This window comes from Bacillus rossius (genome assembly GCF_032445375.1).
Source record: "Bacillus rossius redtenbacheri isolate Brsri chromosome 4 unlocalized genomic scaffold, Brsri_v3 Brsri_v3_scf4_2, whole genome shotgun sequence".
In the NCBI taxonomy this organism is placed as follows: domain Eukaryota; kingdom Metazoa; phylum Arthropoda; class Insecta; order Phasmatodea; family Bacillidae; genus Bacillus; species Bacillus rossius.
The window spans coordinates 9,799,123-9,826,614 of NW_026962011.1; the positions used below are offsets into that span (position 1 = coordinate 9,799,123).

At 34.7% G+C, this 27,492-nt stretch overlaps 1 protein-coding gene across 3 annotated transcripts in view; it reads right to left on the minus strand.

Moving 5' to 3' along the window:
- LOC134542221 (condensin complex subunit 2) overlaps window positions 1-27,492 on the minus strand; it is a 57,288-nt gene that overhangs the window by 17,456 nt on the left and 12,340 nt on the right. For all 3 annotated transcript variants that reach the window (XR_010076761.1, XR_010076760.1, XM_063386305.1), the window contains exons 6-11: window positions 17,176-17,367; window positions 15,191-15,409; window positions 13,608-13,818; window positions 12,345-12,471; window positions 7,416-7,559; window positions 4,031-4,135 (exon numbers count right to left, since the gene is read on the minus strand). Coding sequence is in view for 1 of the 3 variants with exons in the window: in XM_063386305.1 (XP_063242375.1) it covers window positions 4,031-4,135; window positions 7,416-7,559; window positions 12,345-12,471; window positions 13,608-13,818; window positions 15,191-15,409; window positions 17,176-17,367 (998 nt within the window). In the remaining 2 variants the exon portion in view is untranslated. The remainder of the gene's footprint in view (window positions 1-4,030; window positions 4,136-7,415; window positions 7,560-12,344; window positions 12,472-13,607; window positions 13,819-15,190; window positions 15,410-17,175; window positions 17,368-27,492) is intronic.

A 27,492-nucleotide genomic window follows, 5' to 3' on the forward strand; every position in this document is an offset into this window, starting at 1 on the left:
ATTTTGTAATTTCTTGGTGAAGCACACGACACGCACAAAAGAATGACATATCAGCTCTATCCTTACAGCGTTTAGTTAAAGTTAAAAAAATATTTGATTGTTGTAGTACTGCATATTGGAGTAATTTTTTTGATACAGATGCTTTTGGTACGTGCTGTACGGTGAGTACCAAGCATTTTGTAATTTCTTGGTGAAGCACACAACACGCACAAAAGAATAACATATCAGCTCTATCCTTACAGCGTTTAGTTAAAGATTAAATTAATGTTTGATTGTTGTAGTACTGCATATTGGTGTAATTTTTTGATTCAGATGCCTTTGGTACGTGCTGTACGGTGAGTACCAAGCATTTTGTAATTTCCTGGTGAAGCACACAACACGCACAAAAGAATGACATATCAGCTCTATCCTTACAGCCTTTAGTTAAAGTTAAAAAAATATTTGTGTGTTTTAGTACTGCATATTGGTGTAATTTTTTTGATTCAGATGCCTTTGGTACGTGCTGTACGGTGGAACCACATAATTTTTTTTTTTTAATTAGCAGACCATGCGCACAACAGAAGAGCCTAACAGATCTATTGTTGCAACCTTGATTTAAAACGGAAAAAAAAAAAAATTAATTGTTTCCCGGCTCAAAGTTGTGTTATCATTTTGGTTTAGACGATTTTGATAGAGCTGTACAGTGAGTACCAAGCATTTTGTAATTTCTTGGTGAAGCACACAACACGCACAAAAGAATGACATATCAGCTCTATCCTTACAGCCTTTAGTTAAAGTTAAAAAAAGATTTGAATGTTGTAGTACTGCATATTGGTGTAATTTTTTTGATTCAGATGCCCATGGTACGTGCTGTACGGTGGAACCACATATTTATTTTTTTTTGAATTAGCAGACCATGCGCACAACAGAAGAGCCTAACAGATCTATTGTTGCAACCTTGATTTAAAACGGAAAAAAAAAAAAAAAATTAATTGTTTTCCGGCTCAAAGTTTTGTTATTATTTTGGTTTAGACGATTTTGATAGAACTGTACGGTGAGTACCAAGCATTTTGTAATATCTTGGTGAAGCACACAACACGCACAAAAGAATGACATATCAGCTCTATCCTTACAGCGTTTAGTTAAAGTTAAAAAAATATTTGAATATTGTAGTACTGCATATTGGTGTAATTTTTTTGATTCAGATGCCTTTGGTACGTGCTGTACGGTGAGTACCAAGCATTTTGTAATTTCTTGGTCAAGCACACAATACGCACAAAAGAATTACATATCATCTCTATCCTTACAGCGTTTAGTTAAAGTTAAAAAAATATTTTAATGTTGTAGTACTGCATTTTGGTGTAATTTTTTTGATACAGATGCCTTTGGTACGTGCTCTACGGTGAGTACCAAGCATTTTGTAATTTCTTGGTGAAGCACACAACACGCACAAAAGAATTACATATCAGCTCTATCCTTACAGCGTTTAGTTAAAGTTAAAAAAATATTTGATTGTTGTAGTACTGCATATTGGTGTAATTTTTTTGATTCAGATGCCTTTGGTACGTGCTGTACGGTGGAACCACATTATTATAATTTTTTTTAATTAGCAGACCATGCGCACTACAGAAGAGCCTAACAGCTCTATTTTCGCAACCTTGATTTAAAACGAAATAAAAATAAAACCAATTGTTTCCCTGCTCAAAGTTGTGTTATCATTTTGGTTTAGACGATTTTGATAGAGCTGTACGGTGAGTACCAAGCATTTTGTAATATCTTTTTGAAGCACACAACACGCACAAAAGAATGACATATCAGTTCTATCCTTACAGCGTTTAGTTAAAGTTAAAAAAATATTTGATTGTTGTAGTTCTACATATTGGTGTAATTTTTTTGATTCAGATGCATTTGGTACATGCTGTACGGTGAGTACCAAGCATTTTGTAATTTCTTGGTGAAGCACACGACACGCACAAAAGAATGACTTATCAGCTCTATCCTTACAGCTTTTAGTTAAAGTTAAAAAAATATTTGATTGTTGTAGTACTGCATATTGGTGTAATTTTTTTGATTCAGATGCCTTTGGTACGTGCTGTACGGTGAGTACCAAGCATTTTGTAATTTCTTGGTGAAGCACACAACACGCACAAAAGAATGACATATCAGCTCTATCCTTACAGGCTTTAGTTAAAGTTAAAAAAATATTTGAATGTTGTAGTACTGCATATTGGTGTAATTTTTTTGATTCAGATGCCTTTGGTACGTGCTGTACGGTGGAACCACATATTTATAATTTTTTTGAATTAGCAGACCATGCGCACAAAAGAAGAGCCCAACAGCTCTATTGTTGCAACCTTTATTAATAACGGTACTTTACAGAGATGTTTATGCTGTACATTCATGTTTTTCCTTTAATGTTGCATTTTGTTTGGGTTTGGCTGTACTTCTTTACAACTACAATAGAGTTAACTCAATTGCAGTGTTGCACTTTATATGTTCTGAAAGGTTTTCGCATTTCCTTTCTTGTTGCATTTTGTATGTGTAGTGTTGTACTTTTTGTTGAATTTTATATGGGTAGTCAATCACTTGTTGCACATTTTATGTGTTGTGCTGTACAAAAAAGTTTTGCATTTTATATGTTCTGAAAGGTATTCACATTTCCTTTCTTGTTGCATTTTGTATGTGTAGTGTTGTACTCTTTGTTGAATTTTGTATGGGTAGTCACGCACTTGTTGCACATTTTATGTGTTGTGCTGTACAAAAAATTGTTGCATTTTGTATGTGTAGTGCTGTACCATTGCACAATTTCTTTTATTTCCGTGTTGCATTTTGTATGTGTATTGTTGTACTTTTTGTTGAATTTTGTATGGGTAGTCACGCACTTGTTGCACATTTTATGTGTTGTGCTGTACAAAAAAGTGTTGCATTTTGTATGTGTAGTACTGTACCATTGCGCAATTTCTTTTATTTCCGTGTTGCATTTTGTATGTGTAGTGCTGTACACAAAACGTGTTGTTTTTTGTATGTTCAGTGCTGTACCGCTTGGCTCCGGCCATATCTTCGGGTGGGGGAAATGAAGGGAAGGAAAATAAATCTAGAATAAAGCCAACTTCAGCCTAGTTTGATATGTACTTATTATTACATATGTTTAATCTTTAATGATAATAAAATCAACTACATATTTTTAATAATGAAATTTGCATTTTTTTAAATACCATAAAATCTTGTCTCTACTTATTTAAATTAAATTAAATTAAATATGAAGAACCGGAAAGTTAATCCTGGCCCCACAGAAATCTTCACAGACAAAACTTTCTCAGTGAAAATAAAGAACACTTTCATTTAATATAGTTGTGGGACACACAAAACTTACCTTCACATCATAACTTATCTTAATCTCAATTTTATCAAAGAAAACTAGTCCGCCAAGCAATCAATATAAGTTTTGTCACATCCCAGATCACCTGACTAGCAAATGGATTGGTCTAGGAATGGACAAACATAAACATAGTTCAGTAAAACTTGAAGAAAGGACTTCGGTGGCGATAATTATATACATTACAGAAAAATGTTACTATCAACGATTTGTTTACTGTAATAATGTCTCTCAGACACCAAACTGATTTTGACATACTTTTATTGATACTTGAAGAAAATTCACAGTGATTTTGACAGCCATCTCGTGACTACAAAAAAAAAAGTACAAGTAAAATTTACAAACACGTTGCACATAACCTCTTACTTGTTTTCAAAACAAACATGTCGACTGTTCGCAGGTATTGGAGGATGAATATTTAAAGAGAGGTCATTGTTAAGTCCCATGGATGTATACTAACTCACGGTACGAGGCCACAGGACTACATCCTCAGAACAATGGCGCGATCACTCATGATCATGAGTTAGATTACAAAATATGAAGAATGATGGAAAATATAATGATGCAGTACTTGACGATTTCCCATTAGAAATAATAAAGAAAAAGGTTTTTAAAAAGAATTTGAGCAAGGGATAAACCTCACATCAGTCACACAAGTAGATGTTGTTGAATTACCTCTGGCAAGCTCATTGTAGTCAAAAGGTACCAAATTTTGTCCTTAAGCTTCTTCATGTCCATCTTCTTGGCCTTGAGAGCATATGGAATCCATATTTTTGCCACCTGGTGAGCAACACAATGAACTATGTATGAACATGTTTTTCCAGAGTTTCTACATATACTCATTAAACCCATTTTAGGACTTTTTCAGACCTTTTAGTAAAGTTTTCACACAACTGCTTTTTATCTGTCATTTTTATACATAATACGCTAAATTAAAACACAAAATGATACAACTATTTGCAAGAATAAGCCAATTTTTTTGGTAAAGGCAAAAAGATAAGTCCTTTTTAGAGGTATTTTCCTTCTGATTTGTCTTAACGGTTTTGTCTTAGGAAGTGTTTGTCGGTGCTGTGGTCGCTGTGGTGTCAAGAATATCTGTTTTGGCACATCGCTGGGTTCGCCTGTGGATCTCTGGGTTTTGTTGTCCACATTATCTCTGGTGGAAAGCCACAGGATAGGTGGCAGATGGAGGGCTGCGGCCAGGTACTGAGACTCTGCAACGGGCCTGGTGGGGGTGCGGAGCTGGCAGAATGTTTCCACATGGACCACCAGCCGAGCATCAGAGAGGGTGCCGGCTCGAGCCTCCTTGGGTCGCTTAGGCAGCGTCGGTGGAGGGTAGAAGGGTTGCTGGTGGCAACCAGGCCTGAGGTGGTGCGGTGTACTGTGGTGGTTGTTCCTGACCGATCGACTCGTCCTCAGGTGTAACTGTTTTCCCGACAGACCAATTTCATGAAGTATTTCCAGTCATATCCAAGCCTTCAGGTATGGCAAATTTGGGCAACAGATCCGCAGTGGTTGTTTATCTGGCTGATACGTCAATAAAATAATTTTTTTTTACCTAATAGTAAATGATACAGGGCTGATATATCAGGGTACTCCAGCCACTGAGAACCCACCCCACTGCAGTGTCCGTGAGGAATAAGGCAGGGTGCGTGGGACAAACCTTGGTCACCAAGTTGTGTACCCTGTTCCTTCTCTCAAGGTCGGTGGGGCGACAGGAAAGGGCTCTGGTGGGAAAAAGATAGCTGACAGGAAAGAGAGAGAAAGAAAGAGATATTCCCTAGTAAACAGAGAAGCGTGGGGGGGTTATTGCAATGTAATTAACCCCTGGCTGGCTCTAGAAGAACACCCTTAAGAGCTTAAACTGCCCTAGCTCTCGACAGTGGTGGCGTCAGCATCTGGAGGCTGTGTCTGGAGGGGCTGTTGTGAGAGGCAATGCGGGAAGCAAGAGCAAGGGAGGCTCCGTAGGGCTTGCGGCCGTAAGACCACTGCTGGTGGCTGCTTGATCACCGCCTTTTATACCATCTTGGCCAGAAAGGGGGTGTAAGGCAAGCAGTGGCCGAAGAGACACGTAGGCCTTCAGCAGAGGTTGGTGCATCATGGCTAGCCCCCCCCCCCCCCCCCCCTTCCCAAGGCTCTTGAGGAGTGGAGAGTACGTGGTTGCACGTTGAGTTGTCGGCTTTCAGGCACTGGTAAAGTCCTGTGTGCATGTAGAGTATGGCAAAAGGAGAACTGACATAGATGCTTTAAGATTGAGGTGCCGGCACGTAACATTATATCATCGTTGGGTTTGTCTGTCGTGTTATCTAAGGTAATTTTTGTCTTTATTTAATGTTCTTGTTGCAACTGTCTCATCCTTGTTAGTTCACTGTGTCCGTTTGTGTTGTAATATATTTCTGACTAATTCCTTCCACTGAATTTTATTTACTGTTTTTGTTTTTAACTTTTGATATTTGCTGTTTTTGGCTTGTTTTCTGCGTACTTGCACAATCATATTTTTTGTCTGTTATTAAGGTTTCTTATCACCAGGGACAATATTAATTGGTGAATTGCGATAAAACCGAACTTATACTGCTAAGTATGCCAATACAACATTTAAGACCGAAATGCAAATAAATGCACCATTTAGCACCAAAATTTAATTAACATCATGAACTTCATCAGCTATTTGATAAAACTTAACTCAAATTACAAATATTTAATCTTTTATAATTTTAAATTCATTGCATTAGTTTATTGAGCATGAATGTTATACCCGAATGTACAATAACCTAAATGGATTGGTTAAATATTATATAGGGATGCGAGAGTACTCAATATTTTCGGGTACGGTTCGAATCCACAATTACCCGAACCCAGAATCGTTGTACGTACATCGATTCGAACAGTATTACGAATATTCACAAAAGTTATAAATTAATTTAATACGGCTCAAAAATACTAGCAGTGAAAAATAAAATTAGGCTACTATTACGTAAGTATTTATAATATGATGTATCAAAGAAAGATATGTAAATTAAATAATTAACACAGTGACATTAAAAGAATTTCGAGATTTTGAGAGCTTAAACTATAATCACGAATTTTGTCGTATAGCAAACTATAAACTAAAAACAATTACATACCTACAAGAAAAAAACGTCTTGGCTATTTATTGGAGAAAAAATGGTTTCGTTTGCTGAAACGTTTATAAAACTGAGATTTCCCTGTGGCATGCAGTTTATTACGATTGAGTTGGAGAATCGAATATGTTTTGGTAAAGTGTTTTATTATTAATTTAGTTTGCATGATTATAAACATTTCAATCTCAGTGTAATAAATAATTGCCAGTAGTTACAGTTAGAAAAAAGAGAACACACATTATTTTTAAATTAATCAGTTATTTTTAATTATTCTGTGCTTAATATTCGGAATCGGATTCATATCTCAAATATTGCCAGGGATTCGAACGGATTCGAACCGAACTGAAAATCAAGGATTCGCACATCCCTAAAAATTAATGTTATTTTGTTTGATCTTGCATCTCTTACATTAATAACACATTTTTACATTAATGACGGTACATGTCTCTAACACACAAAAATTAAGTAACCTTTTTTATTTTTCTGAATATTCTGTTCTAGAATGCTTATTATTATTATTATTATTATTATTATTATTATTATTACTAATGATATTACTGTACATGTGCATCACATGTCAATCACAATAAGACTTTTTGGTGAAAAAATTATTATATTAAGAAATATTTTAGTTTCATATTTGACGAATTTTTAATGAAAAAAGTCAATATGTATAAAAAAATAACATCAAAATCTCCTATTGTAAAACCAAATGTTATAAAAAACACAAAATCTTGTCCCTACTTATGACACACAATGTAACCAACAATAATGTATGTCCTAAAAAAATCTTAAATTCAATCTTGCAAGAACCATTCAAAGAATACAACTATTATTCATGCATAATAATTATGAATTAATCAATAGTAGCCTACTCACTACAATACATGTGACCATTTAGACTTCTTTGATGAGCATGAGTAGTAAAAAACAAAAACCTTTTGGGGCGGGGCAACCAGGTTGTCCCCTGTGAAGGTCCCAGTCGGCTGCATGTCAGTACTATGAACATCCTGACTCGGCAGCAGACTCGCCTCGTAGTTCTGAGTGAGCCCGTCATCCTGCTGGCCATTGTCGTCAACATTCTGCAACACATTATCACTCAGTCGCACCTGTGTTTCCGTACCATGTGTGTCTCTGCCTGAGGACAGGAGCAGATTGCAGTTCCCGAAACGTCGCTTGTTTCTGTTTTGGTAAAACTATTGTGTTCATTTCGTCTTTTTCATTTTGTCGTGTTTTTTGTCTCGTTTCAACTGTTGTGCTGAATTCTTTTGGGTTCAATATTTTTGTGCTGTCATCATTTGTGGGGGTTTTTTATCGTTCTATTCTGTTTTGGAAAAATATTGTGTTTGTTCCGTCTTTTCGTTTTGTCGTGTTTTGTTTCGTTTCGACCGTTGTGCTGAATTATTTTTGGGTTCAATATTTCTGTGTCGTCATCATTTGTGGTTTTTTTTCGTTCTCTTAGTACATTTTTCTTTGTTTTGTTGACCATATTCCTGTCACGGAATATTTTGTGGTGTTTATATCCTTGTTGACAAGAGCAATTATTTGCTTAATTTGTGTTTTTTTGATTTTTTTATTTCTTTATTTTTATTTTTTAGTTTTTCTTCAACAGAAAAAGTTTTTAGCAATGGCGTATGTACAAAAACTTACATGAAGTCATTCTGCAACACACTACAACTGTCAGGACAGCCACACACATTTTGAAAACTATCCAGAAGGCTTTCAAATCTCATCAATACAAACATAAAGAGACTATAATTTTGGAACATTTTAATAAAACATAATAATGACAAATTCAGAAATCTAAATTTTACCTCATCTCTAAAACAGTAGAAAGAACATGCTCTATGAAATTTTTTTGGTAATCTTAGGTAATGAATTAAGATTTAGGAAAAAAAAAAATCTGCTCCACCAATAGAAAACACAGATTCATAGATTCATTATTTTAACAAACGTTTTTAGTTTTTAACAAAGCTATAGATAGTTAAACCATAACACACCAGAAATTTGGGGAAGAAAGAGGTATGCGTAAGAGTAAAGAACTAGAAACACTTTAATACATGATACATTGCATCAGCCTGCCTGACATTTCTGATCTATGTCTCAAGTGTTAAATTTTTTTTGGTTGATTATTGATTACTAAATTAAAGTCTCTACGGCAGATTTTTATCATGGAGTTACAAACTGACAGGAGACAGCGTACTGTGACGTAGTTGAAGTCACTTTTTAACCTCGCCATTGTCATAACGTTCTGCCCAAAACATTGCTAAATGGTGCTTGACCACGTTTGAAGATGGTAAGTAAGTATGAATTAGAATCTCCATCTTTAAAAACAGCCACTTTCATTTTAAAAAATCATTTAAAACCGTTTCTCTACTGCAAACATTACACTTCCATCCATTGTTTTGGGAGTCTAACAATTATGGTGCGAAAATTAACTGGAAAAAAAAAAAATGGCTTCACACACCATGTTATGTATCATGCAAATATGGCCACCCTCTGATTTAAATGTTCTCTAATCCTCCCTTATGAAAGTTCACACAACTAATTAAGTGTCCAGAAAGGTTTCAAGTTCATTACACTACGGATCACAGCCACAAAATAGTCTCATCCACTACATTATTATATTAATTGCGAGTCATCATCAGACCGTGACCTTTTGGTACCACAACCACTCCCGTCTTCCCCATAAAGAACAAAGGTGTGATGTAATTTGCAACCAATCACATAAAATACACAGAAAAATATTAGCTAATCCTGGCACATGGTAACAAGTTCAACAAACTCACATAGTGTTCAATTATCAGAAAAAAATTAATCAATAAATTTCATTTAATTCAATAGATATTCATACCAAATTTCATGTCTGAAGGTCTTACGGTTAAAAAACTATATTTTCAAACATCCCTTGCAAACTCTAATAGTGTAATAGCAGTTGATTTTCGGTCCACTTATCAACTTAGAAATGAATGTTTGTAACATCTGTTCTCAGCCTATCTAATCAGAAAAAGAAACATGCCTGCAAAATTTCAAGTCAGTAAATCTAATAGTTCCGGATATCTCGTGACGAGCGAGTCAGTGAATCTTTTTCTCCAATATACAGTAGAACCCCGATTTTGCGAACACGGATTTAACGAAAACAGCGATTTAACGTAAAGGTTTTCAGGAACCATCAAAAAACACCAATTTATTAAAATAATAATATAGATTTCCAAAAGATGAAAGTAAATAGTAATGGAATCTTATTAAAAATTACACTATGTGGTGTCAGTAATAGAATGGAGGTACTATATATTAATATGTGCCTTTGCATCATCTGTCCAAATACGAAAAAAATAAAAAAAATTGTTCAAATTACTTAAAAACTCCGGGTGCTGTAACTGAATTGCGTAGGTGCGTGCCATTGCGCGCGCCTGAATAGATAGACTGTCCGCGACACATGACGTCATGAAGGGTTTCTTTGTCTGCATCCCCCTCCTCCATCCATATCCCTGGCTTGACTCACCACGTTATCTTCAAACACGCCCGCATAGTAACAGTGCTAGTCAATAATCACACGTTTCCAAATATTCCCTTTCCCATCCTCCAGGTTTTTTCAACTTGTGACCACGTCACACCAATACGCCATTATCATTATTCTCTAGAGGTGTAAAAGTAACGAAAAAAAAGCGTCCCCGTATGTATTCGTTACTATTAACAATTAGTACTCGTAACTATCGTATCACGTTACATTACTCGTTACTTCTGATACCGCATAACATGCTATGTTATGTTGCAGCAACGAATCGAGTCGTATTGCGTACGCGTACAGTATGATGTCGCGTAAATAATAATAAATAGAATATAAACAATTAACAATATTTGATAATTAACAGTTTTTGTTAACCAAGAAACAATTAAATCTCATTAGAGCGGCCTTTTTATACTATCTCTTTTAAGATAAGAACAAAAAACGTTAAAATACGTGATAATAAAAAACATATTTCTAATTTGTAAACAATACTTTCTTACGTTGTATCTGTTTCAATCTCAAACTTTGTCTACACACACAATACCTTTAATAAACAGTAAAAAACTTTGACGACGAATTTCCAAATTATACTTTACTTAATAAACAAACATCGTTCTTTGTAACGCAAATTCATCGAATATGCGCGCGCATGCGTAAAACATACGAAAAATGCGAGTAACGAGATGCAGCCGTGTGTAACGTTTCGTTACTCGTTACTAGATGTTACTCAGTACCGAATACATACGGTTTGCTACAGCTCTATATATTCTCAGTAAGAGCTTTGTGCGTGGTGTTTTAGTTTTGGAATACGTTTTTTATAAGTGCTGCGCAGCTCAGCGAACAAAGAGTCAGCCGGCGGCTACGCCGCGCCGTAACAGCAGCTGACCGAGTACAATGACCTTTCTCTGCGTACGGCGCGCTATTGACGGAAATTTTCCATGAATTTGCGGCCATTTTTTTTATTTTTAATTTTTTACTGTGACGCAATGTGTATGTAGCTCGTATTTGTTATAAACGCTGCAGGTTGCGACCGTATTTTAATAAACTTTAACGTATTTCTTACACTTTACATATTTTTAAACTTTTTTTATTTTATGCCTCATTTTTCACGGTTTCTGAAAATCTGTATGTACGACCGAGGTGTACTTACGAACCGGGGGCCGTACGAGCGAGATTAAAAGACGTTGAAGATGTAAAGTTGACGAAGTCTGAGATAGCACGGCAGCACAAGATATCAGCGTCGACCCTGTCTACGATATGGAAACGTAGGGACGCGATTATGAGTGCGGGGGTCATTGAAAATCGGTAAATCGGATTTAACGAAACATCGATTTAGAGTAAACATTTTCGGTAACCATAGCACTTCGTTAAATCGGGGTTCTACTGTATAGATAAAACCATTGCATCAGTCCGATTGTTCTAGAACCTTCTAAAACAATTCCCGTATTCATGCACTTAGAAAACAAAGAAATTCAACAAACAATAACTATAAAATATGTGAAAGCACAGAAAAACTTAAATAAGCAAGCAATCAAACACATAAAAATAACTACTATGTGGTTTGATCACCATTAAGCCAGCAAATTATTAAGATACTTCAAAACCATGAAATAATGTAAATTATGTCCCTAAAACATTGCAAACACATATACTACTCAATAGAATAAACAACTGTTATTTAAATCATTCCATAAAACCTAACCAAGAAAAAAAAATTTTTAGAAAAAGATTAAATCATTAATAAACTTATGTATTTACAAAGTGGGGATGGCAGTAGCCTATGTTGCTATAAATGTTCTCACATTCAACTTATTGACCATGTTTTCACATTTATAGATAAATCAAAACTTAATTCTAACACAAATATGTTAAGCACATAATCATTACTATAAGCAGCTGATATTTCAAATAATTATGCTGTTTATAAAACATTTTTAAATTAAATTTTGATGCCTATTTTTCTAATGCTACAGTTTTATTCTTTCAGTAAATTAGTGTGCAAATTTTATTTCTTTAAATAATTTGGATTCAAGTGAAATATTCACTGTTGTTAATTTTATTTTTCTAATCACTATCACAAAATTATCTGTTCAAGCATTGATTTACATAGATCAAGTTATTTTCAAAGAAAGTATGAAGGCAAGAAACTGTTTTGGGAAACTGTTTTGTATCGGTAAGATCGGCAACAAGCGATCGTTATGGGTATGACCGGCAAAGTCCCTGATCATCCAGCTCCAGTTTCAAGGATTTGACTATTACATTATAACTTGAACATTATTATCGTGTATGATAATATGGTACTGAAAAATAACGGAAACGGTAGCATGCCTGTGATACGGGGAAGGAAGTAACGCACCAGGTCTGGGCAGAAGCTCTGGCGGTCGTTGTCATTGTCGTAGTTGTAGGCATCCACATCATCATCGATGATCTGAGAACTGTTGTGGTCCACACGCGTCACACTAATGCAGCTCCTCAGCCCTAACCTGGAACCACAACCAATGAACCATATTACCATGGCTTGCTGACTGCATATGCAATCTGCTACCTAGCTGAAATATCAGTCCTGTATGTTCTGTTCACTTTTCTTAGTTTCCCCAATATTATGACTAAATTTTTGCAAGCCCCTTTACCTGCATGGCTGATACAATAAAATGTCTTCCATTTTCATCAATATTTTCAAACCAGTGACTTTTCAATTTAAATCAAATGCAGAAAATGTTTGGTTACTATTCAAAAATTTTGACATTCTATCAAATATATACATAAATATATTATATATTATATTTATTTATAATATATATATATTTCAAAAGTAAGTTTTGTTTTGTGCCCTATTGCTTTCAAAATATTCATCTTAATTGCATTCACATATAACTGTGTAACTGCAAAATACATTTTATCTTTCTTTTAATTAAAAATACACACTTTCTCAAACACAAAAAAAAAATTATGCAACGAAAAAAAAAATTTCCTATATTAGGTTAGTACCTATAATATGAACAGTGGAAATATTGACTTATGCAGGTGGTGGTAAATGTCAAAATGAATAATTGTTCATTTGTCTGGCATACAGTATTTCATCACAGGTGAGTATTTTGTTTGGATTTTTATGTGCATTATTGAATACAACTATAAAGTGTTTTAAACTTGCCAAAATTAAATTTGTATTTTCATTTGGAAAATTTTCAAATTAGCTAAGATATGTTAATTGGCAACTGCATAGATGCATTTTCTTGCCCATAAAAGTTGGTTCAAATGTGAAAATTAAGTGTATATATATATATTTTTTTTTTTTCTAAACTTTGATAAACTCTCCAAATAACAGCATTTCAAATGTAAGAGGAGCCCACGCTATTTGCAGACTTCATCAAAATATTGTTTTTACATTTAATTTTTTTTGTTTCATATCATTTACAGTAACTAATTTTTTTAAAAGATTAATTATAAATCATTAAATTGTACTTATTATGGTGAAAGCTTTGCAGATGCCTAGTGAAAGAGAAGCAAATAATGGGCAGGCAACACTGTTGCTGCACAGGTATTCAAGTTTAATTTTGAAATCGGAGGCAGCGCTGCGACACACAAACACAAGGCTTGAACTACAGATGACTCAGCTGACCTGTAGAACACAGAGGGGTCGAAGTGCTCATCCTGAGGCAAGGTGGTCTTATCGTTGCTCCACAACTGTATGGTCTTTCTGCTCAGCTTCACGCCCTTCCCCGCCGAGAAATGATCCTGCAGGGCCGCCAAGTCAATGTCAAAGTTCACCTCCGCTTCTTTTCTCCTCCTTCGCTTCACAGAGGATTTGCATGCCTCGCTTGACAGCTTCCCTGCAATGTAAGTCATTCTTAGCCAATCTCGAACATAACCTGATACCATGTACTGCAAGCACTGTTGGTACGAGGCTCTATTATCACCAAACAAAACAGTTTTAATCCACAAACAGCATAAATTTTATAGTTTTGTATCCATTCTTAATACTTCCATATAGTTTTAGCTAATTTTTTTTACTATGGTAAAACTTGCTGGCCACCTGGAAAATTATAGTACAGTAATAGAGAGATGATGATCATGATCATTCCTTGCACATAAAAAAAACTTGAAAAATAATTTTTGAAACTGTAGAAAAATGTTCTGAGGGGTTCATGAAGTTTGATTTCATGCAACCAGCGAGCTATCAATAAAAAATTGGACAATGCGAGCGCACTCTATACAGTAATCAACTTAACCAAATATTAATGCGCTGCAAAAAAGACTATAACATTGAAAGCATCTTTGAAAGAAATTTTACACATCGACATCTATTAATTAAATAAGTAACAGGTAATATACAAACAAATAATGTTTTTCAACTTTAAAATACATTGTTTTATACAGGTAAAGAAGTTTATGGGCAACATCTTACACTGGGAAAAATAAATAAAAATAATGCATATCTTATTATTGGCGGGAATTAAACATTTGACCGTATTGGATGGGAAATCGTTGTAAAATGATATCATGGTTTGAACCCTCTTGTGCAATCAAAAATTAAAGAGTTTTAAAGGTCCCCTTTATTTCATCACCTATCTCACTATCAAGAGATAGAAAACTATTAGTAATATCACAACATCCCTCAATAAAATCACAATGTTAAATAAAGTTAAAAAAAAAAAATTTTTTAAATTAAATTTTGTTGGTTAGTTCAATTCTTAGAGCTATGCCCCTATGGTCCAGAATTATCTCTGGCACATATAGCTAACACAAGCATAGTGTCTATCATAAATTTATAGTCATAACATTTACTTTGATCACTAATTTCATACGTTCAAAGTAAGACAGTAACATGCACCTTATTTGTATAAAGGTGAGATACCAAATACAAAAAATGAAATCAAAAGGATTTTTATACATAAAATGTAATAACAGCTCAAAATTCACTAATTGTACTGCACGAAGCATTGTTTTCTGCCAAGTTGGAAACAAAAAACATTAAAAGACCCACATTTAATCCATTACTTGTATGCTATCAGTCTTTACTCAGGAGATATTATTAATTGACTTTTTAAGGACATTAAGGATGTGTATGAACCCTTTATATTAAAGTTTGATAATTTAGCATTGTAGTGGTCCCAAATGTTCAGGATTAAAGATCTTCCACTGTATGTGCTACAAATGGGTACACAGCACTACACGACACATACAGAATATACAAATACACACCTCTGGCAGCCGGCACAACCTTCCAGTGGTTGGGCCCCGCCCACAGAGACATCAGGTTGCCTTTGAAAAACGAGTATTCTTGCGGGACGACCGACAAGTGTTTGCGGACATCCACTATGACATCTCGCTTGGACTTGCTGATGGTGCACGCAAGACCCCTCTCCAGGCTCACTTCGTCATCGTCCGAGTGGCCGTAGTGATTGTCCTCCAATGGCGCGACTGCACAGAGATTATAAGGTGGGTTTACCATGCCCAAGTTTCTCACTAGTTAATAGTATTAACATCCCTACCGAACAACAAACAATAATCCACATAAGAAAAGTCATGTAAACACATGTAAGTAATATAAGGCACATTTTGTAACAACTAAAGGTGGCAAGAGTGAAATTCACCACAGCCACCCTGGAGGAGCACACAGTTTCAATGTTTTTACTCCTCTACGTTTTCCCTTACAATCTTGTCCAGTATGAAGTAGAAACAACAAACAGGTCGCAAACACTCAAACCCTCAGACACATACGTAGCATCAAATACTATTTATTACTTAGAAAATTTGATATTCAAGGAAAATATTTTATTTAATAAAATTCTCAGAAGAAAAATTTCATAAAATCAAACAAAAAACTTCTGTAGTTGACCAGGGCTATATTATTTTACATTGCAGAAACAACCAAAAACATTTTTGCATTTACCACCAGCTAAAATCAAAATGTTTGTTTAGTACTGCAAGGTCTGGGGGAAAAAAAAAAAAAACAATTTTTGGATCCTGAATCAGTTGGTATTTGTAATTTTTATTTTAAAAAATCTTAAGGTTCAAAGTGGGTTTTATTATATTTTCTCTTTAAATTTTATTCCTAATTCTTAAGTTTGACATCGGCCATGGCTTAAGCCTGAGGTGATGTGCCTTGCTCTGCTTTAGGCTCCTTTTCTTCCCACCAACACCCTCTATGGCCACGACGTATTTCAAACCTCCCACAAAACGTCATGTGTTCATGTGTGCTGGTACGCTACCGTGGCACTGTGCCACTCACCACTAATGCTTAGTTGTCTAATTACTATAATTATCGTTTTCACTTTTTTTTTCAATTCCCAAGCCAAGTGCAACACTTTCGGAATGCACCCTCATTTTGGCGGTTTATATGTGAACATTTAAGTACTAAACATATAAATATATAAGTAATATTAATACCGGGAAAATGGTAAATACTTGTGAAATAGTATTAAAGAGCTTGCAGAGTTTTGCTATGTTTCTATTTTCCTCACATAATTGTTCATTACCTAACGGTAATTCGGAAGCTTCCTACAACCAAAACCACGGGACACTCCCCAGTCTCTCTCAACCACCGGCCTCAGTAGGAAGCAACCATTGCACCTCAAGGTCTTCCACATTCGTATTTCTGATCTGTTAGCATCCATTGCTCATAATAATTTCTTAAACCTCTTCTTTTATCTTCCAGGCCTACTCCAGGTGATAAAACTGCTTTACCTAACAATTTAAATCTAGTCCAGGAGAGCCCTTGACGACACACACACATACACACAGAGAGAGAGAGAGAGAGAGAGAGAAAAAAAAAGGGGGGGGTTTATCTCAACAACTCTGTTCTGACAATGGTGATAAATCTATTTTAATAACTTTAAAAATATTCTTAATTGTTTTTAAATTTATTTTTCCCTTGTTGTTATTTTTATTTATTATGAAATATTAAAGACAGTAAAATACAAATATAAAATGAGGCCAACATGATCCTAAACCATTAAATCAGCTGATATACAGCCTTACTAAAAATTAACAATCACTCAAATACTCTGCCAAGCTGGGGAGGGCAGGGGTTTTGCAATGCAACAACTTTTAAGGCAGAAAATGAGTGCTCAGACTGGAAATTAAACAAAAAAGTTCAGCAATGACATTCTGAAAGTTCAGAATACAAATTAAGGCTGAAGAACATATATCTTGCATTGATTGCACGCGCTGCTATAACAACAAACCTTCTGCATCCATGTCAAAAGCATAGTCTTCGTCTGGCATAAGACGGGCAGGTGTTGCCAGAGGCTCTATGCCATCCATATCACAGTCTTCATTCAGTCTGTGGCCCACAGACATCCTTTCTTCCATCTCTAGCGACCAGTTGTTAAACGAGAAGTGACTGAATGCCGAGCAGATCTCATGCTCCTGCCAACCTGCGAATTAATAAATAATCCATAAACATTAATGACACACACAACCCTGTAGTAAATGCTTGACCATGCCTTTAAAAAAATATTCACTCCTAGCTTTGTGGATTATACAATCAAATGTAATTAAAGATGTAAATACTGAGAAATGAAAAAAAATTTCGTTAGTACAGGTTTGGAGAATGAAGAAGATAGAAAGATAGATACAAAAGATGAAATGCACTGCAACATCCTGGTAGTAGACTATATTGACAAGAAACCTGACAGTGGTGAGGCTGATTTATTTTCCGCTCACAAGCCAAGTATGTGATGTACAAGGTCTTTTGAACATGCAAAAATGCTCAAATAAGGAAAGGGAAATAAAGCTCTATGCTTTAGAAACACCACGTTAAAAAGGTGTTTAGCGATTGAATACCAATTTCCTCTGATCCGAATCTTAAATTAGAAAAACAAAGAGTACCTCGAATATACCCCTCAAATCTCAATTTAGTCTTAGGGTCAAAAATAAAATACTGTACAAGAAATTTAAAAAAATACTGGTTTGTGTTGAAACCTTTAAATGTTTACATTTCATTAACTAACTTTTTAAATATATAAAAATTAAATTTCTTTTTAACACAAATACATTTTAAACATACAATATGTTGTAGAATGATAATAGGACAGGTACAAAGAAAAACAGAAAAAGATTTCATAAACTTCAGTTGTCTGTGCTTGATTTTTGAATTTACTAAATTTTCTCTAATATTTTCTTCAAATCTTTTTTTCTCGAATCCCAAATATTTCAAATACTACTGGAGATTCAATAGTGTTCAAAGTAATTGAGGATTCGACCCACCCATCCCTAAAATAAGCTAGCTCTGAATAAAATCTCATATTTAAGATTTAAAAAGCTAGTCAAATGGAAGAATTTAAGTAAAACAGACATGCAAATTCTCAAAAAATATATCAACAAATTTATCATGCAAAAAGACAAGTAACCCACCACAATTATAGCTGGCTCATAAAATTAATTGTGCCAGAAGCCACATAGGTGTGAATATATGTATCCTTTGTTTTGTTTAGTATCCTTTAAAGTCTATTACATCTCCAATCTAATTAACTATTCTAAACCATGTTATAGACCACAATTTTTCACTTGGCACACCTTAAATAAAGGGAATTTTTTTTACTTTTCACATTTCACTATCACTAATTCACCGAAATCATACTTGCCAATAAAGCCTCCAATATTACACAACCACAAGAAACAAATATATGCATATAAGTTTATACATTCTAGTTATATTATGTATCACAGCAAATGAAATTAGATTTATAATATCACTGTACAAAAAAAAACTTGACATAATTTTATTATTTTGCTATATAAAAATGTTGATGTTTTCTTATCATGCTGCATTTGCATGGCTAAATGAAAAGGATCATGCCAGGATCTTTAAAATAACAGTACATTTTGTTATAAAACAGAATAAGAGGAAATATAACTATGTACTTTTATTCATACCAACTACCGTGTTTTCTCGCATAATCGTCGCACTTTTATTCTAAAATTAAGTTTGAAAAGTAGGGGTGCGAAAATTATGTGAGAAAATTTTTTTTTTTTAGTAGATAAAGTTATTTATGAAAACAAAACCCATTCATGGAAAGTACATTTATTTAAAAAGTGAAGTTTAAAGGAGCACGCCAAACAATTTAAATTAATAAGTCTTGCAACAAAAACCAATCTTCAAATTTAAATAGAAAAACCAAAACTCAGACGCGAATGCAAAACACTTGAATCTGTGACGTGAACTAACGTGTCGTAGTACACACTTGCCACGAAAGAATGCGGGCCTTCAAATGTAGTTAACTCGGCTGTTGACAGAGAGCACGCGTTGCAGGAATCGGCGAGATATCGATATTCAACTATGTGTGCGCTCTCTATCCGGGAAGCAACATAACCAAACACGTACGATACCAACTAGCGCTTTCTACATTATTTTAAATGCAGGGGGGGGGGGGGGGGGGGGAGGGTTATCTTTATATGGGAGAGGTGACACCCATGTGCAGTTACGGGCCCGTCCACTTGGCAGCATCACAGTCGCCGTTTTCTACCAATCAAGCCCCAACGCCATTTTATATGTAAACGTGTTTCACAAATATGAGGTTAATTGATCAAGATGTATTCTAATCAAGGAGTATAGAAGTAGAATAATATAATTGAGTTATGATTTTAGAAAGATAAGCCGAAGTACTTCGTGTTAATTTAATTCACAGAGGTTCACAGTCAGAATTACGAATGGCACGAAAAAATGTTTGTTGTGTTCCGGGCTGTGAAGATACAGACTCGTATAGACACAGGATACCAATATATTCTGATTGTATATATGACATATGGCTCAACAGAATAAGGAATGACAAACTATTTTCATTGCTAAAAAGTGTCGTGAACAATAACTACAGGATTTGTGGATGACATTTTTTTCACGAATGTAGCGATCCTGGTACAAAACGCGTTAAAATTTATAGTATACCTTTGGTGTTTTTGCCAGGTAAGTTAATAGATTTTAGCCAGCAGTGCTCTTTCATTTACTCACTTAAGATTGGTTCGACATTGTTATAGTGTTTGGCTTGTTTGTGTACAGGATTTGAGGGTGAACCAAAATTACAAAATTCATTTTGTTATGAACATTGAGAGTGTAACCACCAACTACAGCTGATCACCCAGGTATGTTATTTACTGGAACAGTTGATACTGTCTTTAATATTGCAGATGCTATAAATTATTTAAGATACTGAGCAATTTAAGTGAGAAGGAATGCGGAGAGGTTGGTAATGTGTCAATTTCGAGCTGTGAGAAATTTGCGGTACTGTATGCATTTTTTGTACTCCTTATTAGGTTGTGACTATCTGTAGTTGCAAAATGTATATCCTATTAAGAATTTTTTTCTTTTGGAATTAAGTGTACATGCAATCTGGAAGAACAATTATTTGTTCTGCTTTATATAATGTATGGCTTGTAAAAATATAAAAATTAGGGTCTGTAATCTATTTAGGTATGTTTATTTGAGCACCCCCAAGGTTGTATTTCTCTGCCACTGTATAATCATTATTCAATGAAATGTTAAATTAACATTGGCATATGCTTCCTTACTTAATTTTTGTATCAGAGAAACACAAAGTGTGGAACAGTTAAAATTCTGAATGTTTTGACTAATTTTTAATTTGAAGAAGTCTATTACATTACCCTAAACAAGAAATACATACTTCATGTCAGTGTCCAAAAGTAAACATATACTTAAATTAAAATGAAATTGTAGTAATATGTACATAATAAGTTATTAACTTTGTTTATGACATAATCTAGTTATTAATTTAATTAGTTACAAAATGGCTCTGATTTCAGCTTTAGCTTTAGTGTAGTTTACCATTTTAACATGTGATAACTGATAAGGTTATGTTAAATATTAATTACTAAATATTACTGCGTGAATGGTATGTAGGATTAGGTGAGCTACATTCAAAATATGTACTTTATTATAGTATTAGTTTAGATAAGCATCATTTAAAATATACTAAAATAGTGTGGACAGTTGGTTAGATTAGTTACATTAAAAATACTGTAAAATCATTTGAATGATTGGTTAGGAATTATCAATATAATATAAAGCTAGCATAACTTTACCACTGTTTCTACTATTTTATAGGAATTTTAATGTAGGTAACATCAACTAACAATCTACTGAATTTTAAAGTTGTTTCAAAGTCATTAACCTAACTTACCACACCGTCCACACAATTATTGAGTATCTTAATGCAGCTAACCTAAAAAGGTAAATAAAGGAATGTCTCTAGTGTTGCAAAATTGTATTTTTGTAATTTAATTTTTACTTTGCGGAAAAGCTGTGACGTAAGATATTTACTGACATTAGTTTTAACGCAGCTATACTAGCGTAACAAATTGTAACTAACCACTATGTTTTAAAGTATTTTTACAGTAGTTAACATAAACTAATTGAACATTCTCAATATTTGAATTTTCTCCAAAACATAAACACACGGACCTTGTGGCTGGGTTCAGATTTCTGTCTTTCATGGCGCGAGCCGTGGGCGGGTCGCTGCGCCCGTGCGAGAAGCGGCCTCGTTTCGTAAGCAACCGGCCGACGGCGTGTCCTCGCTGCACATTCTTCATTAGTCGCGCGGGCCGCCGACCTCGCGAAGTGGCTGTCTGCTGGCGTAACTAGGTCGCAGCACGGTGCTCGTTCAGCGGGCTTGGGCCCTGATTGCGAAATTTAGGGGTGGCGGCCGAGATTCTCTGGAAACGTCAACGGGGCCGAGGGAAGGTTTTTAAGCGGCTGCTGGAGGTAGCTCGGGGCTCACTCTGGGGGAGGCTATGCTTCTCTCCTGTGGCAACGAGTCGGTTAGGGTTTAAGGATGTTAAGCTCTTTGAGGCGGCTATGCTCCAGAACAGAAATACATTAATGTAAAGATGGTTGGGGTCGCAGAAGTAATGTTTAAGTTAACTTTAAAGACTTAGAATGAGTTGTAACTTCGTAAAAGATTTTGATACTCTCTAGCTGCGCATGGATCATAGCATTTGAAATCATGATCCCCTTTTAGTTCACTCAAGTTAAAGTACTTAATTGTAAAGCAACTAATAAGACTGATTTACAGATTGCCCTAGATTGTATTTATTAAGTTTAAATGTAAAAGTTAATACTTCATGATTGTCTCCCATCGACTAGCAACATTTTGTATGAGTTTAAGGTCTCGTGTAATAAACGTACTTTCTTTAGAACTAAGTTTTAACTAATTTAAAGTAATTCCTTCTCTCTCCAGAATCTCCTGTACAGGGGGCAGAGCCTATTATTTTAGGATCCCGGGTTGTGTACAGTTTGGATAACAAAGTACCTGTTGAAGCCAAGCGAGAGTATGTTAAGAATTACGGATTCCCCCCCCCCCCCCCCGTATTATTTGGTTTAGGCACCGAGTAATGTCCTACGGTACATTTGGTGGAGTCTGTCGGGTAGGACATAACGGTACATTTGGTTGGACCGCTACAATATGTATAAACAGCGATTTTTCAGCAATCGGTAGGAATTTAGAAACGGTGATTTCAGGGTAAACAGAAAAAGTCTTTATTTATTTGAATTTTGTTACATACGCACCAACAGTCCGGGGACTTTAGTGGTGGGCACGACGTATACAAAATATACACAAATACATAAAGAAACAAGAAACAGAGGACAAGACATCCATACAAACAGACAATACAAGGACAAATACAAATATAATACTTAAAATAATAATTAGTACAAAGTAGTAAGGTAGTAAGCAGCAAGACATAAAATTTAATAGAGTACAATAATGTAAACATGAAAGAGAAAAAAAATACTACTATAATTAGTATGAGGATATAAATTACATTAAATACTTTAAAACATAGTTCTGTTCACAATTGATTTGCCTTGGTGTTGTGTCTATTGTAGTTTGTAACGAGTCTATAAATAAGATCATTCTTGTTAAAAATAGTACATAAACTAGAAAAGAGGCGAGAATTGAATTGGGGGATTCTCAATCCGGTGTTCTCAAGAATATAGCTACATTTAATTTTATAGTTATAAATGTTATGTACAAAAATATAGTCAAAATAGGCTCTACGGTCTGCTAGAGGAATAAGATTGGGATGCGGAAAACCTCTATGAATTATTAGTTGAGACAATTTGTTTTGTAAATTTTCTAGTTTCTCAATATCAGTCGACCCAATGTCATTACAGATAGTTGAACAGTATTCTAATTTAGATCGAATTAATGCCAAGTAAAGAGAAATAATTGAATCGGAATTGGTAGCATAATGAGTGATATATTTTATAATAGCAAATGTTCTTTTTGAAATAGAGTTTAAGTAGTCAATATGTTTATGAAAAAATAATTTTGAATCTAGAAAGACACCAAAGTCTTTTATAATGAAAGTTTTTGAGATTGGGTTACTATTCAGAATGTAATTATAAACTATAGGGTTATATTTCCTAGTAAAGGATATTACCTTAGTTTTATTATCGTTAAGATTGACCAAGTTTAGAAGACACCAATTATTGATTTCGTTAATGTCCATTTGTAGAAGAGCGCAATCATTGACTGTAGATATTATTTTAGTGATTTTCAGATCGTCAGCAAAGAGTACACCAGTTGAGTAATTAAGAACCATGGTAATGTCATTTATAAATATATTGAAGAGGAGAGGTGAGAGAGTGGCACCTTGTGGTACTTCAGAACTAGCATGGTGTAAAGAGGATTTATGGTTATTGACAGATACAAAAAAATATCTATTATTGAGATAGCTAGAAAACCAGTTCAAGTAGTTAGTACAAAAACCAAAGTCTGATAATTTTTTTAAAAGTAGCGAATGGTTTACTGTATCGAATGCTTTAGCTAGATCAAAATAACAGGCATCTGCCTGACCTCTGTTAGTAACTTCATTATGGATTGGGTTAAGAAAAGTAATTAGGTTAGTAGTGGTGGACATTCCAGATCTGAAACCGTGCTGACTGGCTGATAATTTATTTTGAAATTGAAAATTGAAAATTTTGTGTATAACTTTTTCAAATATTTTTGCGAAGCCATTAAGTAAAGATATTGGTCTGTAGTTTGACACAATCAATTTAGAGCCATGTTTGTGTATCGGAATGACCTTTGCTATTTTCCATTTGTCAGGGAAAACTTGAGAATGCAAACTGGTGTTATAGATATGATAAAGAAGAGGAACTAATAAGTATGAACAGCCTTTTAAGATAAAATTAGGGATGCCATCTGGGCCAGTGGATTTGGATGACTTGAGAGCCTTGATGCCCCATAGAATAAGGGATTCGGAAATGTAGCACATAGGAATAGAATCCGAGGACATGTTTGAAGACGTCACATTATTGGTTGAAGTCTTTTTAGACACTGGAAAAATATTGTGCAAAAACATTAGATAAAACAGTTGGATCATCACAAATATCATCATTGATTTTTAAAGAATATTGTTCATAGTAACCATCTTTCATTAATTTAACATACTTCCAGAATTTCTTTGGATTGTTCTTGATGTTATTAGTAGAGCGGATCCAATTAATTTTATCACGTTTTATATAAGATTTTGCCATTTTGCAAAAATGTGAAAACTGTAAATAATAATAAGGATTTTTGGATCGTTTATAAAGTTTGTAAAAATGTTTTTTTTGATTTTAATGCTTGAATTAAGTCATTAGAAAACCATAACGGATATTTGGGTAATTTTTTAGAAATTAGTGGTATAAATGTGTTCATATTGTCAGTTATACAATTTGTTAAAACATCCACCTGATGATTAACATTGGTTGATTCATAGAAATGAGACCAGTCATAATTTTTTATGGAGTTATAAAGACCTAAAAAATTACCGTCCTTGTAATTTCTGTAGGGAGGATTAACACTTCTTGAGCTAGAATAAATTTCAATGTTAATGTGTAGAGCTGGATGATACAGATCTTCTTTGGTAAGTATTTCAGAGGCTTGCGTTACTGTACACTGAGGTAGATTTGTTAAACATAAATCGAGAAGATTTTTGCAAGGTTGGGTGTGATTATATTGGGTCAGACCCAATGTAGACACAAAATTGAGAAGGTAATTGGCTTTGGATTTGACATGTGAATGAGTAATATTTGAAGAGTGCCGAGTGAGCCAATCAATACCTGGAACATTAAAATCACCAAGAATTAAAATATCTTCTTGAGTGGTAGATATTTTTTCTTCCAAGTGTTCAAGGTACTCGAGATATTTATTCGGCGAGATGTCAGGGGCTAGGTAGATAGTTCCGATGATAAAAGTTGTTGCAGGAGAAGTTTTTACCTTGATCCAGATAGCTTCAATACCGGGAAAGTCGTAAATGTAAACAGGTAGCACTGATAAAAATTTGGTTTTGTTAAAGGCTGAAAGTACCCCACCCCCTCTATTTTTCAGTGTAAGTCGAGGATTTCTATCATTTCTAAAAATTATATACTGGTCTGTGAAATAGTGAGAATTTATGTTGTTATCGTTGAGCCAGGTTTCTGTTAAACAAATAATGTTGTAATGAGAGTTTAAAAGGTTTTCCAGAAATTCGTTAAACTTAGTTCTTAATCCTCTCACGTTTTGATATGCAATATCATAATTTCTAAGGAACTGCTTCACTGTGGGAAGTAGGATGCTCCTCCAGCATCAAATTAGATGTGGAAGTTGACGCCATTGGATTAGGAGGCATGATGGTCACTGCTGTATTGTCTTGATTGGTAACATTAGTGTAGACTTGATCCGGATGTAGTTTACCGTAAAACGGGCTAATTAAACAGCCACTTGGCCAAAACACAATATTATTGATTCTACTGAAGTCATTTTCAAGTACTGATATATGAAATGAAGCATAAGTATTATACTTCGTTCGGAGTTTAGTAACTTTGACCTGAGATAAATTGAGTTCATTTGTGATGTAATCCATAATTTCTTGTTCTTTAACTGAGGCTTCAAAACGGGTAACAAACAGGGATTTAGTCTTTTTGTAGATAGGTTTGGAGACAGTTTTAAGAGTGAATGTATTACGTATTCCTACTTGGGGTGGAGATTTCTTACGTTCTTGATCATGGGTACCAACTGGGTTTTCATTATGTCTTGACTTATGCGGTTTTTGTACCAACGTGAAACCTTCAGAGTCGACTCGCTGGTTGTTATTGTTAGAGTTCCTGACCGTGCGCGTTTCTTGCTGACCAGAAAGTAGGTCACTGCGCGTGTGGAGCTGTTGCTGGGTATACTCACTGCACCATTAACATCAATCACCTTATTATTGGGCGCTCTTTTGGTCACTTGGCTGTAGGATAAATCTGAGTTTTGCTTTATGTATAAGCTTTTTTTGATCTCTTTTAACTCTTGTTTGATTAAAGAGTATTCTTCTCTTGAGTCCATTAACAAGGATTTAAGCACCGCATTTTCACTCTTAAGCTCATCAAACTTAACACAGAGAGATTTTATCATATTAAATAGATCATCCATGTTGGTGTCTTGAAGTTTCAGAGTAAATGAAGGTGAATTTGAATTTTTATTCAGGCTGTCGACCGAATTATTTGACGATTTTTTCGTAGGCGACCTGAACATGGCTAAATTAGTATTATTAATACAGTTCACAAATACACCATCTTGTAAGGGTAAGGGGAACCCCTTAAAGTCTTGCTGATCTAATAGAGACAAATCAATATTGGTAGTTATCACACTTTGAACATCAATGATTACAAGAACCGAGTGCGCGCACAAGACACGTCTGCCCGGCTTGAACTCCCGGCCGTGTTCAAAAAAAGTATTTTCCAAATTTTATTACTTTATTTAAGGAAATGTTGCGGCACGAGAAAATTACCCAAAACAATTTCTCAAGTGCCTATAACATTCCCAGGCTTATTCAGTTTCCTGAAAATCCGCTGACTTTTTCAGGTTTTTCTTGTTGCTAGCCACCTTAACTAACCAATTATATAGATACACAATTTTATAATAGTTTTAATGTAACTAATCTAACCAACCATTCTCATGAATACAGTGAAAGTTTTAATTTGTTATTTCTATCTTCAGTATTACCCATTAGCAATACCTAAAAACTTAATAACACAACTTAAACAGTGCCTTCTTCATAAACGACAAACAAACTACTGAAAGATAATGCATAAAAAAATTGTGGTATAAAAATGAATTAAGATCCTAAGTAGGATAAAAAGGAAAATATATCTTGTATACAACTTGCGATCAGCCCGAGGTCCCTGACATTTAAGGCGCCGACTCGCTAGTCCGTGACGCTATGGCAAGGTTTATTATTCCTGATCCACAAATCCTTTCCCTTACGCTAGCTTTCTGAACACACATCGTTTTCTGCTACCCCTTAAAAGTGCCGCATTCAAATCAGAATATTACATGTAACTTATTGCTTGCTTTTGTATACTCCCGAGGCGACACGAATCTTGTAAATGTGCATGAACATTTTCCAGCATCATATACAAACAGAGTAAATAGTCTTTCTTCAAGTTAATATTAATCAATTTTCTCATTGAAATTATACAGTAGAACCCGTTTATAGTGAACCCGCCTATAATGAATTCCAGTTTATTGTGAATTTCC